The 13,712-nt window shown below is 42.3% G+C and overlaps 1 protein-coding gene across 48 annotated transcripts in view; it reads left to right on the top strand.

Annotated features, from left to right (window-relative positions):
• PPFIBP1 (PPFIB scaffold protein 1) overlaps positions 1-13,712 on the top strand; it is a 104,361-nt gene that overhangs the window by 43,413 nt on the left and 47,236 nt on the right. For 33 of the 48 annotated variants that reach the window (XM_086885087.1, XM_086885079.1, XM_086885085.1 and 30 more), the window contains one exon: positions 12,271-12,424. In XM_086885087.1, coding sequence (XP_086741213.1) covers positions 12,361-12,424 — 64 coding nt within the window. In that variant the 5' untranslated portion in view covers positions 12,271-12,360. Of the gene's footprint in view, positions 1-8,078; positions 8,386-12,270; positions 12,425-13,712 lie in introns of those variants that run through there. The other 15 variants (XM_086885091.1, XM_086885074.1, XM_086885084.1 and 12 more) reach the window with 2 other exon arrangements.

The following is a 13,712-nucleotide window of genomic DNA, read 5'->3' as shown; positions in this document are numbered from 1 at the left end:
TTTAAATAGTTATTTGTATATATCTGTTATATATGAAACAAGAACCAACATTTTAAAACTTATCTAGTGCTTGAGAACATGCAAGACTATCTCCAGGTAACTCCAATGCCTCCATGTATGTCACAAAGGATTTGGCCCCAGATGTTCACGTGGTTGCTGAGGAAGCTGCTAGTTCATGATGAGAAAATGCAATGATTTGTTTAGTTCTGTTATTTGGGGTGGGGTTTTGCAGTCTTCAGGTTGGTTTGTTTTCTGTGGGTTTTTTTGGCATGGTAGTAGAGGACAGTTCTAGGATCATCCTTTTTTTTAAATGGTTCCAGAAAGGTCTTTGGTTGAAGCACAAAACCTGGTACATCTTGACAGCCACCCCCAATCACTTTCCATGGCAAAGGTTGCAGTGTTTGGGAGCTGGGTTGAGTTTTTCCTTTTGCCTCTTAAGAAAACGCTTGAAGATGATCAGCTCACCCAAATTAAACCTCATAAGGGCTTTGCCAGTGCTGGTGTACCTTGGTTTTGTCCTAGCCTCCTCCCTCCTGTTCCCTTCATGCACTGGGCACTTCTATTAATCACAAATTCCCACTTCATGGCAGCAAGTCAGTTTGCATCCTACAGGTTAAACCTGTGTTGTTCTTTGGGAGCTGGATCTTCAGCCACAGGTGTGGACTGGAGGTGTATCCTGGTTCTGTTTGACTTTTGATACGTGAAGAACAACTCCTTGGCCAGCTGGTATAGTGACAATCAGCCTATGGTTAATATATACCTTTCTTTCTACAAGACTGAGTCTTGCCCCACCACCCCTAAAGGCTGGGAAAGTGTGAAACACTTTGTGTCTGCTTCTTTTAGCATTAGATGTCTAATTTGATTTGTATGTAAGTAGGAAAACTTTGAAGTGTGGTCAAAATACAAAGGGAAAAGTACTTCAAAGAAATGTAACATTATAAGTGTATCTGATCCCTCAAGGTTTTTGAAGCTTTATCTTGAGATTATGTATTCAGAGGAAGATTTGTATGGAAATGCTGAGGGTCATTAATGCATCCAAGCCTTTATGAGTGTTGGCCTTGAACTATTCTGGGCTAGTTTTGCTTTCACATGATGGCAGGCAAGTAAGTGGTCCTTCCCCATCTGTCTGCACTGCCAGCATCCCTGACACAACATAAGTTAACATGGTCTCTGAGGGGGAAGCCAAAGCAAAAGCTGTTACAGAGTGAGACTTGTTCAGCATTGTTATCCCATGATCAGCAGAGATCTCTGGTATGGCTGAACAAAACCACAGTGTGTAAACTCCCCAAACTTCTGATTTGCTTTGGTTGCTCTACTGTGGTCCAAGGTGGTCTGTGGTGCTGGATTACAGGTTTCTAATAAATACCTTGAACTTTGGGAGAGTTCAGATCTTAGAGCTGAGCTTTGTTTTAGGGTTGGGCATCCACTCCTGTACAAACATGCCCAGCTGTACTGGGGGAGAGTGGTTGTTGTTTTTCCTTTTGGCAGACAAGGATTCTGGCATTGAAGTTTTTAATTGCAGGAATTATATTAGCAGTTCCCAGTGCTCAAGGCAGGGGTGTGTATGTATGTGTGCAGGAGGAGCTAATTAGTTGTATATAAATAATGAGCTTGGGAGCTTTTAATCCTAGATGTATTGTTCCATCCTTGCTATCATCTCTTGGAGTGGAACTGTGGAAAGTTAGAAAACTATGAAGTTACACAAGAGCCACTTTTCCCTAATACAACTTTGAAACAACAGTGAGGTTACTTTTGGTCTTTCTATGTCGTAAAAACATATTTGAAATTTTATTCAGTGTTTTAATAAAAACATCTTAAAATATTATTAAATTTTTATATTGTTTTTGAAGGTTTATTTTAATTAGATATGTAGGTCAAGGGAATGGAAACAGTTAAGCAGTCTAGGATTTTTATTCTCTATTCCAGACTTTAAAAACATCAGGTGATCTTGCTTCCCCATGGCTTCCTTCCCTTCTGAGCCTTACTGTATTTCATGTCAAATAAGGGCCTTTCTGTGTTCAAACTTTCACAATATTCATAGATCGCAAAACTTCCTTCAACAACCATGTGCCTCAATAGTGCTGTTCTTTCTTAATGAAAACCAATATCCTGGTGGAATGACTCCGCTGGATGACCTCAAGTTTTGAGAGAGTTTGTGGGGTAAAACTGGCTTTCCAGAAGAGTCTATAAACCTGACTGGCTTAAACATGTGGCAAATACTTAATAATGGAGAGGGGCAGTTCAGCTCTTGCATGTGATGGTATTTCTACATTATTGTTGTTGTCATGGGATTTAGCCACACCTAAGTTTGCTTCAGACTTGTTGACTTGGATTGTGGCCCCACTGGTGCTGTGTGCTAACCCATCCACTGCTGATCCTGGGCCTACAAAGAAAGTTTTGTAGCCTCTTGCTTCAATTATCCTTTAATTATCAAACCAGGTGATTTATAGGTGTATTCACACTGAACTGCTGCAATTGCACTGTAAACTTTCTTGCAAACTGCCCTTAAAAGTTATTTTCTCCATTTTAATGTGTTTTAGCCCTGTCTGCTAAAGGCAGCCCACTATTGGTAAGGTCAGTAAAAAACCACAGTTTATTGCTGTATCTAAAGAAACAGGCATTTTTCATTGTTCTATATAATTCAAACAGTTCCACACTTAGAATACTTGTAGTAAATGACTCCAGTTTCAGTACCTTGTTATCCCAGAGAAATCCATGTAGGTTTGCAGCAGCTGCAGTTCTGCCCCAGCTGGGTGTCAGACATCTCTTGATGCAAGTGTGTCTTAATTTTCTGAGTGCTAAAATTTGTCTTCATCTCATGGACTGTGTCTTGTTCAGTTGCAAAGCCAGCACTTTCTGTTTATCTTACTAATGGGGTGAGGGGTGGGATCTTCCCCACTCCTACATACATCCAGAAGCTTGGCCATGGGATGGAGAGTGATTGTTCCCTTCCATCCCTAGACCTTTCTCTCTTACTGGGGGAACAGCAGAAAGAAGACCCTCTCCCCCCCAGTTTCCTCTTCCTGCTGCAGGAGAAAGAAGAGTGTAGGGCTGGGCCCAGTTGTGTTTAAAGCTCTATTCCTACAGAGGCCACAGCTCTGGCTTGCTGCTGATCTGCTGTTTCCCTCTGCCTTGCAGGTGAAGCCCTCCTACCCTTCAGTATCAACTATGGATGTATTATCCTTACCCAGCATTGTTTCCATTCCCCTAGCACTGATGTCTTTGTCTTATGAACTCTGCACCCCAAGCACAGCTCGGTCCCTCCTTCACCAAGTGTTTTAGCCTTGGATGATGCTAAAAGCTGCGGGGCACCAAGACTGAAACCATCTTTCTGCAAGGGATGGTGAGGAGGTTGTGCAAGAGGAGGATGGAAAAGACAACATCTCTACCCAAAAGAACCATCTGTAGACTTTCAGGAGAAGGAATGAGCAGTAGAAGAGCAGATTCCTGTGTCCTGGGTGCTAAATTTCTTTGTGCTGAGGAGCAAAGCTGGCACAGGGGTAGGCAGGACACACGGCTCCCCAGCCGAGCAATGGTGTGGGCAGCATGTGGTTCCTTAAAGCAGCACTGTAGTAGTAGTGGGGTTTTTGGGATTTGTTTGCTTACTACTCACCAGTGCAGCATTCAGCAGAGAAAGGCCTTCTCTTAGAGCTGAGAGCACACAGCTTTTGTCCTTCATGTCTTAGCACTGGGACTTTGGTGTTGAAAAGGCAAGACAGAATCAACAGCACTCTGCTCCCTGGCTGAAAATAAAAAAGAATTAAAAAACTTTGCTTACTCCAGCATTACTGAAATCCTCGGGGCTGTGCTTTCACTAGGGACTGGAAAAAGGATGTGCGGAAGAGAAGTGGTCAAAAAAGTGTGGGAAGGGCAGAACAGGGAAAATGCCCTGTGTGTGTGTGTGTGTCACCTCTTCACTCTAGCATCAATGAGTGGCTCTGGAGCTGGGCAGTCAGCACGGGCTGTGTCCCAGAGCAAGGAGAGGATGATCCTGAAGGGATGACGGAGTGCATCCCAGCAGAGCCACACTGCCTGAACAGGAGACATCCCATTGTTGTGGAGCCTTGCTCTGCAGGGTCTGTGGCAGCTCTGACTGGCTGTGGGATAGCACAAGCCGCAGTTACCAAACGTTAGAGGCCACTGCTTGAGGACAACAGACACACTGTTCAGAGTGTTTTGCCCATGAACCACTTGACCCTTTCCAAGCTGAGAACTAATGCAAAATTTGAAATCTGTGTTTTGAACCCACATGGAGTATTTCAGGAATGTCAAAGGTAAAACATTAATTTTTGATAGTGATTAAAGTCCATGTGCTTGCTAAAGCAACTTGTCTTGGTGTGGACTCTCTCATATTCCCAATTGTGCTACCTAAACAAATGCTGTTAGCAAAGCTCCAGTGGGAGTTACTGGTAAAGGGCTTCAGTAAGATGTCCACAAATTTTTGAGGAGAAAAAGAGAAAATCAGAGGGAAAGTTAGCCTACAATTTATTTGTTTTCGCTTTTCCTCTATTTTTTTACTCATTAGAATTCAGTCCCATTCTATTACATGGCAGAAAAAAGATCCCTTAACCAAGTTGAATCTTACCCTGCTTCATTTTTAAAATGTCAGGAGAGTCGAGATAGCAAACCATGTTGTGGCAGTGGTGGTACTGGCAGCCTCAGGTTCTCAGAGATCATGAGTCTTTGAAAAACAAAAGTATCCTCACACACAAACGTGGGCTTCAGATATCACACTCTTGTTTTACGTAGTACTCCTGAAAGGTAAATCTTAACACAGCAAAATCAGAAGTAGATAGAAGGGGAAGGATGCAGTATATACACAGATTTTTTTCCATGTGTAACAGTTGATGCTGCAAAATTATAAGATATTGAATTTTTTGTTATTTTCTACAGACACGTATTAAAACACTGTTCAGCCTAAATATATTTTATTTATTTAGGGACTTTTTATAAGTGATGCCCTCTACTTCTGCTTTGTGCAGTGTCGACTCTGAAAGTGTGCATCTACGACCCCATAGACCTGGAGGTCCAAAATTTAGAGCCAAATCCTTTCAAATCTGAAGGCTTGTGAATTTGGCCTTTGGAGGCAACTCATTGAAAGAAAGTGGCACGAACTATGAAATGGGATCTAAATGTGGGTCAGTGCTCAGGAGTTAGGTGGGTTTTAAGGTATTTTTAAGAACTACCTTTTGGCCTGACAGTACCCCTTTTGTTTTGTAGCCTGTGTGGTCAGTAACATGTTGCTGGGGAATGTGAGGCATTTCCTTGATTGCATTAGCAGTCTTGGAGTCAGGGATGAATATCTCATTTATTTTTCTCATCAGTGGACCCAGGCAAAACAAGTGAGAAAATAATGGATTGGTATTCAGGCTCTCTGAGGTGAGAAGTTGAAGACTATTAATAAACATTTAACCAGTAGAACAGGAACAGCCTGAAGTGGTCTGTGGGGGGTGTTTTCAGTTTTGTTTTTTTTAACAGACTTCGTCTGACCTTGTATTTCTTGTGAGAAAACAGCGAAAGTGAGTCTGAAGAGGGTGTGCAGACAGGTGTTAGCATCACACATCACCTGCTTTGCAGGTAAGGAGCTGCTTCCCAGTCACCCAGCACTCAGAGTCGACAGAACATCACCTCGTTTTACATTGGCAGTGTAAAACCCAGGTTTTAAAATTTCCTTTCAAGTGCAGCAACAACAAAAGAATTGCTGGAGTAGGATAGCAGAGATAAGCAACCAGAGTGATTTCAGTGCTGGGGACCCAAATAAAGGGTTTGTTTTGTAATTGGATATGAGCCATAAGCCATAAACCTTGAGTCAGAGACTTTGGGTGTTCACATAAGCTGTTTGCTGTGTAGGCATCTCTGTCAAAGAGTCTCAAGGATGCTTATCTTGTCGAGGCTGAGCTTTTGATTTACGACCAGAGTGTTTAACAAATTTTAAGGCAAAGTGCAGAATACAGCTCAGCTGGTTTGTAGTAAAAGTTGTGTGATTTGAGGTTAAGTTCTTCGCAGGTATAAACTTTTATATTTTGGAAGGACTTCTGTGTTTTGTGCTCTTAAAGGACTTTAAAGTAATTTCTGCAGCTTGAAACCTTTTATCTTGAGATGTTTCATACGTACTATGGGATGGGCTTTTATCCTCAGTGTGCTTCCATTCATTTTTATCAGTTAAAGGAAATAAATAATGTTTGTTGTATAATAAAGAAATAATGAAATTCAGGGAACAAAGAAAGGATCTAGACTTAGAGAACAAAGGGACATTTGTTGCTTTTTTTGTAGACGTTCGTAATACGAGAGCAGTATTGCTTTGATGTCATTGACTACAGCTCAGCAAATTCAAAAACAATTTTATTTGTAAAAATAAATAGACATTATCTGTTTAAAGTAAGCATTTGCCAACATTTGGGTTGTTTGTATCCATAATAATGATTATGGATACACCTGGCTCCACATGGTGACTTTGGGTAAGGGGGATAGTGTCTGAATTACTTGGCCAAAAGCATATCTGGGGGCTTACTAGTTTCCCATCCCTGCCTCAAATGAAGATATTTTGCTATATTGTTCCCGTTGCGGTATTTCCAACATTTCCTAATTTGACTTTTTTGTTCTTTTCTTCCAAAACACCAGAGCAATGTATTCAACTAGGATCCATTTTCTATTTTAGTTTCTTCTTCCAGGCCTGGAAGGAGTGAAATGGAGCCATCATTTACATAGAAGAAATGTTAATGACTCCAAGTGTAAATTACCCGAATATATTCATTAGTAAGTGTTAAACTGCTACTGACTGGTGGCACTGTAGTTGAGCATCTTCAAAACATCCCATGAGAAACTGTGCCAGGGATTTGGATTGAATTAATTTGAAACTGTTTGCAATTGTGATTGAAATGTATTTTGTAAATAAGTCTCTGTGTGTTTGTGTTTCTCTTCTGGCCTCCTAGAAAAAGCAGAAATAAATGTGTCTGAAATGGCATTTTTCTTCATGAAACAGAGCTTTATTTTGTAAAAGTTGATTGCTAGGGATGTGTTGTTTTAGTGTAGTGAGGCAAGAGAGATTAATTCAGAAGTTCCTTTAGACCTCTTGTGCAGTCATCTGGTGCATGTTAGGACTGAGAATGCAGGACAATCTATGACAGCACTTAGGGTCTTACTTTTGCCGTGGAACAGGTTCTTTCCCCCACCCTCCCCAGAGAAGATGACTGCAGCTTCTTAGCTTTTTCATTTTACTTTTGTGGTAGGCTGCTCTGGAGTGACAGCCAACTCTTGGGGGTCCTCTATTACTCTCAACAGCTCTCAGAAATAAGCCCTAATCAAGGTTCTCAATTTCTGTGTTATCAAGATTTCCTAGCTTAAGGAGTGTTATGTGTGAATGGGAGAGCTGGGAAACTTAGGTCATCCATCTTATTGCATCATGTCATAAAAATATGCTTTATTTCCCAACACTGAACATTTGCAGCCCATGTGCACAAAGAGGGAGGCAAGTGGGACAAAAGGCCAGCCCTCCATTCCTCAGAGCAGTGGCATCCAGGGCACAGTGTGTCCTCTGGGCCTTCAGACCTGCTAGCAGGCAACTGATTGCTTTTAACTCTGTGAACCTCTGGGCTTTAAAGCATGGTGTGTTTTGCAGGTGGAGATCCAGAATGAGACCCCCCCCAAAATTACAAAAAAATGGGCTCAAAGATATTGCCCCTTGATGCCTCTGTGTGTGCTGTTTGATCTGGGAAAGAGGCAGCCTCTGGGTGGGAAAACTATCATTTCCTACATATGTAAAATGCTTAAGCACTTTTTTTTCCCCCTTCATTTTTGAAGTCTGCCATCTTAATTAAATGTCAGATTTTGAAATCCATATCTAGGCAGCTTTCCTGTTTGCATCCAACAGACTGCAGTTCCATTCACAGAGCCCCTTGTTGGGTTTTTTCCCCAGCTTTCCTTGTGTTTATTTGCAGGGCAGTGTTTTGTTTTCTCTGTAAGCCGTTTGGAATACGTCTTCACCAGCGCTGTAGCCAGAGGGTTTGTATGTCATTCAAAAATAAAAATAAAAAATCTCCACCTACCGAAAAGTGAACAGCACAGCCCTAGCAACCGGCTGGTGCATTTGAACCAGAGGAAGGGACATTAAACAAGTAAGACCACATTATGTCTTCTCTGTTGCAGCCAGGGATGTGGTAGAAATGCCAGCCAGTGATAAGATTAATCATAAATTATAGTGGAGAGAGCTGCATTTGTAGTTTATTTTTGGTTTCTTTAATGATGGGTTGTAAATACAAGCTTGACGAAGCGATGCTTGTTCTTGGCATGAGCAAGGTATTCAGCTGGGAGCTCTAAAAGAAGGATCTGCCTCTGTACAAACAGCCCCCCCACACCCTACCTGGCACTGGTTTTGCACACAGGAAGGTAAGTGTTGTCATTTTCTTGGAAAGCAAGAGAAAAGTTATTTAAAAATGTCTGTCAGGCAGGGCACTGTCAGTACTTTCCTCTCAGGTGTGTTGTCAATGACATTATGGCAGGGGTGGATTTCATGCATCTGCCTCTCTGTCTCCTGTGTGCACCTTGATATCTCATTCATCTGCCATGCCATAGATCCATCTGTGTTAAAATTATGATTTTCCCCTTTCTGCTTTTGTAGATGAAGGAAATTGAAACTGCTTGTCATTATTAGCTATGCATTATTTTCCTAAGGAGCTCCATTGCTCTCCTCCAGGATGGATTTTTGTTCGTGTTACCTGTGTGGTTTTCCTTAATCACTGCCAAGAAAAAAACCCAAAACCTTGAGTTTTCTCTTAGGTTTTATTTGTATTAGACCAAAACCACAAAGAGGAAGGAATGGAATATACATACTGGAAAAGCTCTGCTGTGTCAGTGACCAGCTGAGGCTTCTCTCAAAGTTTGTGAAGTCAGAGGGTGTCCTTCAGGAGGCACAGGGATTAATCTGCTGGTGTTTTAATGTTGTCCACTTTCCTATAGTCCGCAGAGGGCTGTTGATTGCTGATCTGTGTTTCTTTGGCTCCCTCTGCACCTCCCCTTTCCATCCTTTTCCTCCTGGGGTTTGTTGTCTTTTCTGTTTCCATGCAGTTTGGTCCTTTTCCCCCCTGGTGTATGAGGTCCTCTTTGCCCACTGCCCACCCTCTCCCCTCATGCTCATGATAGTTGTGCAAAGACCAAAAACAATTCTATGCTTTAGCTAGGGAAGGATTTTTCTAGGATTTTTTCCCTAGGATTTGCTAGGGAATTCTTTTTCTATCACAGCAGTTTTACTTCCTGACTGCTGGATGTGCTGCACTGTGCTGGGAAGGTGGCCAGAGCAGGATGTGCTGTTCCAGGCTAGTTTTCAATGACCACTTTTAGGACTAAATAACCAGGGAAATGGGATTTTGTTGTGTCATCCCAGCTGTTCGGCTTAGGGGCTTTTTGTTCTTTTTCATTTCACCTCTCCAAGTTTCTCAGCTGTGGGCTTGGTCAGGCTGTTAGCAGATGTTCCATGAGTGGTAGAAGAGTTTTTGGAGGTGTGTGTGTTTTCAGGGTCTTGCTTCAGTAAGTTTTATCTTAAAATTTCTCCCTGCTGCCTCAGCATTGCAGCTTCTTTGGGAGTAGCAGAGGAGGAAGCTCTGTGCAAATGGATGTGTCTTTCTTTGGAGGCAGAGCCAGGTAACCTGGAAGTCTCTTGGATGCTATTGGTACCACTGTCTGCTCCCATCAGTAGAGCTGTCTTAGGATTTCTAACAACCATGGACAAAACCCCCTGTTTAGGAAAGCAAGGAGTTCTTTTTGCAAACATCAGACATGAGAGGTGGTAGCGCCTGGGTGAAGTGCAAGGATGGTGATTTTTCTGTGCCTGCAAGCCATGGCTATATTGTGCAAGTACAAATTAGCAGTTCCCAGTCCCTAGTTTGTGCATTTCCTAGCCAGAAGTGAGAATCAAGGGGTGGGTGCACTATGAACAAATGTGGTTAGGGAGCACTCTGTTCCTTTGTGTCTTTTTAGCCTACGTAGTCTTTTCCTACCAGCCTCCAGGACTGTGTTTATTGCTTGAGCATGAGCTTCACTGAGCTTGCTGATGCTGAGGTGGGAAGGCAGCTGGAGGTCTCCAGCCCAGCCCCTGCCCAAAGCAGGGATGCCTGGGACGTGCTGTGCCATGTAGGGTCCAGTTGGGCTGTGAGTAGCTCCAATGTTGGAGACCCCAAAAGGGCAACCCTTTCTATTACTTGCCATCCTCATAGTAAAAAAGCTTTTTAAAATTACTTCCGTTTATTTAGGCTTTTCTTTCTTCCCCCTTTATAATTCCAAGGTGAACTTCCCTGTGTTTTCAAGTGTGCCCATTGTCTCTTGCCATGTCACTGGGGACCTCTGAAAAGAGCCTGGCTCTGTAATCTTCACTCGCCCCATGAGGCGTTTATGCACTTCGAAAAAAAACACGTGTGCACTTTTGGTTCCCAAACATTGATTTGCTTCTGTGGGTTTGTGCTTGCTTTGTGCTGTTGGTCTTTTTCCACTTAGAGCTGTGAAGAATCAGTGTTTTGCCTGGGGCTGTAGAAGCCCCGGGCTTTCTCGTGTGTCCTTTGCCCTTTGAGGGAAATCCACAGCAGATTGTTCACACTCTGCCTTCGCAGACACCCATTTTTGAGCAGGACCTGGTATCAGAGCCAGGAAATCTTAAGCAGATAAAGAAAGAGACTGTCTTCAGTGTTGTCCAAGTGAATATGTGTGCTGGAAAAGCTGCATTTTCTGCTCATTTTTAAGATGTGGAGGCACCGAACCAGTTGTCTTGTAGGATCTGCATATTCTGGCAGGTCTCGTACTGATTGAAGCTGAATGTTTACATTGTGTTTAAAGCTGGGGGCTTCCTCCTTGGAGGCTGAAAGTCTTCAGTTACAATGCTACTTTTTTTAAGATTTGAGCATCTTCACTTACAGGTATTTTGAATGTTTAAAGTTCTTTTGGTTTTTCTGACTCTGACAACCAGGCATTTGGCAAAAGCACAGCAGTCTTTGTGCTGTCGTTCAAAGGTTACCTTAGGGTTTGGACCTACTTCATGTAATCAAAATGTTGTTGTGGAAGATAAGATGTTTGTTGGCATTTTAAGGATAGCATTTCAGCAAAGCCAGCTGGCAGCCTCCAATAAGAGCTGCTCCCACCTGGTTCAGACCAATAAAGTGACTTGTAGGAGGGGAAAATCAGTTTTTTATAATGTGGATTTTTGTTTAGATTTGTTTTTAGTAGACTCTTTTCCATGCTTTTTCTCTTACACCAGAGATACCATGAACTACTTTCTTAATTGCTCGTGTTGGGGCGAATGTCAGCAGTGGTGTGGCTAATACAAAAACCAAATGGCAGGGCATGCAAAGGTTAAAGCGAGTTTTCCTTCCTGGGTTTTGTTTTTTTTTTTGGCTTTGTTTCCTAGATGTATTTATAGCAGAAGGAATGTCATGTGTATTAAATTAAAGCCAAGGCAATCTGCACGGTGTTAGTGGTTTGTGTGTCCCTTGTGGCGGGCTGGAGAGGTTGGGGATGCCTCTGACCCTTGCAGCTCCACTTCAGCCAAGTTTCTTAGCACCTGCTTAAATTAACATGTAGCCCATCAGGATTTCTGGTTTACTAGCTCACCTACAGGCAGCATGTTGGGCAGGCTTGCTTTTCCAGCCTGCTGGAAGTACTCCTTTGGGGACCACTTCTGGCTTGTAGAAGTTTGAGAGTGAGATCACATTGCATTGTTATGATGTGAATCTGCTAAACTCAGAGCAGAGATAGTCCATGCATGCACACTCATCCAGTGAGTGCTGGGGACCTGAGAGATCCTGCCTAGAGGGAGACAGTTCCATGCCAGGAACTTCTGGATTATCAGATATCCAAAAATCTCAGACAAGGGGTCAGACTTCTCTTTTTCTATTTCTTGGGGAGAAAATTACAGCAAACACACATATGATATACTGGTGAGTTGCAGCTCCCTTTCAGTGATACACTGAAAGGGAGACACAGTGAGACACAGTGCCTATGTCTTCTCTGTGAGCTTTCTGTGGCACATGGAAGTGCCATGTGGGATTTCTGAGGTGTTCTGTGAGATGCCCAGTCAGTGGCATGGACCTGTGGGCAGAGCAGGCCATGGGTCACTAGAAACTGGGTCATCGGGTCAGTGCTTTGATTCCTTCATCTCAGTCCATGCCTCATAGTGAATACCTCTGGGTTTTATTGTAGTCAGCAAATGGCCCCAGTCTTCTTTCTGATCTGACAACAGTGATACCTGAATTCAGGGAACACACAGTGAAATTAAATGCTCTTTTGCAGATAAATTGCAGACTTGAGGCTCTGGACCGACTCACACCATCGGCATTTTACTGCTTATTAGGCTGGTGATTGTTCCTGAGAAGACAGAAGATGATGAGTGATGCAAGTGACATGCTCGCTGCAGCCCTGGAGCAGATGGATGGCATTATAGCAGGTAAACACCTGGGGCAGGTGTTTATTTTGCTTTTTCCTTCTTTCTCCCACTGTGAGGACAGAGTTCTAGGTGGAGAAGGGAATATGCTGGGAACTGCTTTTGTTGCCTTCCATTATAGATTAGAGTTAACAAATAACCGGAATGGAGGGATTGCACAGACTTTCACAGGCTCCATGGATTGGGTTTTCTCCTGCCCTCTCTCAAAGGGCTGCTGGAAGTGGTTTAGTGATGCAGTTCCGCTCCTGTACGGGGCACCAGGAGAGTCAAGGACAAAAGTGGCTACTCTGAACTTCCTCAGCTCCAATGAGTTAAAACATTGATTTAATTTTTTATTTTATTTTATTTTATTTTTTGTCTTTTCAAAATTGTAATGGTTTGGGTCCAAAGGTTTGGTTTGGAATTGCCTTGGACATTTGGATTTTTTATAAGTACCTGTAAACTGTGAGTTGCCTGTTGAGAGGCATTACAAAGAATACAACCTCTGCTTTTAAGCTGAGTCTATTGAGTTAGAAAATGATATAAATACCCAACACATAGGAGGGAAAGATCAAGAAGTCAATAGTCAATAATACCCTCACAAGTATAGCAACACAGTTATAAAATTTTTAGTAGTTCCACTTAAGGAATTTTCCTTAGGGATAAAATAATCATACAGTGTGTGCTTTGTTTGAACAATGACTCTTCTCTGCATAAAGATATTAAGGACACATAGCAGGAACACATGTAAAGGGAATACAGTTTTATCATCGTGATCTCTAAAAATACATGTGAGCTGTGACTTCAGTAACTTCCGTAAGTAGACACTGGTATTTGGATCTGATCATGTGTTTGTGTTTCCAAGAGCCCAAGTTGGTTATGGCAGGATGAGGTTTAATATTAAAAAAAAAAAGTGATGTTGGAAGATTTAAGTCACCACAGACTTCATTTACCCACGCCTGTGAATAGATCTATAAAGGAATATAACAAAGGGATATCAGCTTCTGTGCTGTTGAGGTTATTTTTCTCTTTATTGTTTTCAGTGGGAATTCAGCAGAATAGTTTGATTTTTGTGGCTTGCCACATGGGGTGAATGAAAGTTCATGGAAGTGCATATATGGCAAATCCTTGTAGTTTCTAAAAGTTGACAGCACAAATGAAGGTCTGTCATGAACACGTGTCATTGTGCCAAGGTATTAGAGAATTAAGGTCACAAATCAGTGTACTGGAATTACAGTTGGAATTAGCTAGGTTGACTTAAATCAACCTTAATCCTAAATTCATAGTTTCCTTTCTTACTTAATATATAGCA

This window comes from Cyanistes caeruleus, chromosome 4, assembly GCF_971803275.1.
Source record: "Cyanistes caeruleus chromosome 4, bCyaCae1.hap1.1, whole genome shotgun sequence".
NCBI lineage: Eukaryota > Metazoa > Chordata > Aves > Passeriformes > Paridae > Cyanistes > Cyanistes caeruleus.
The sequence above is the reverse complement of the archived record's forward strand: the minus strand, read 5'-3'. Positions and strand labels throughout refer to the sequence as shown.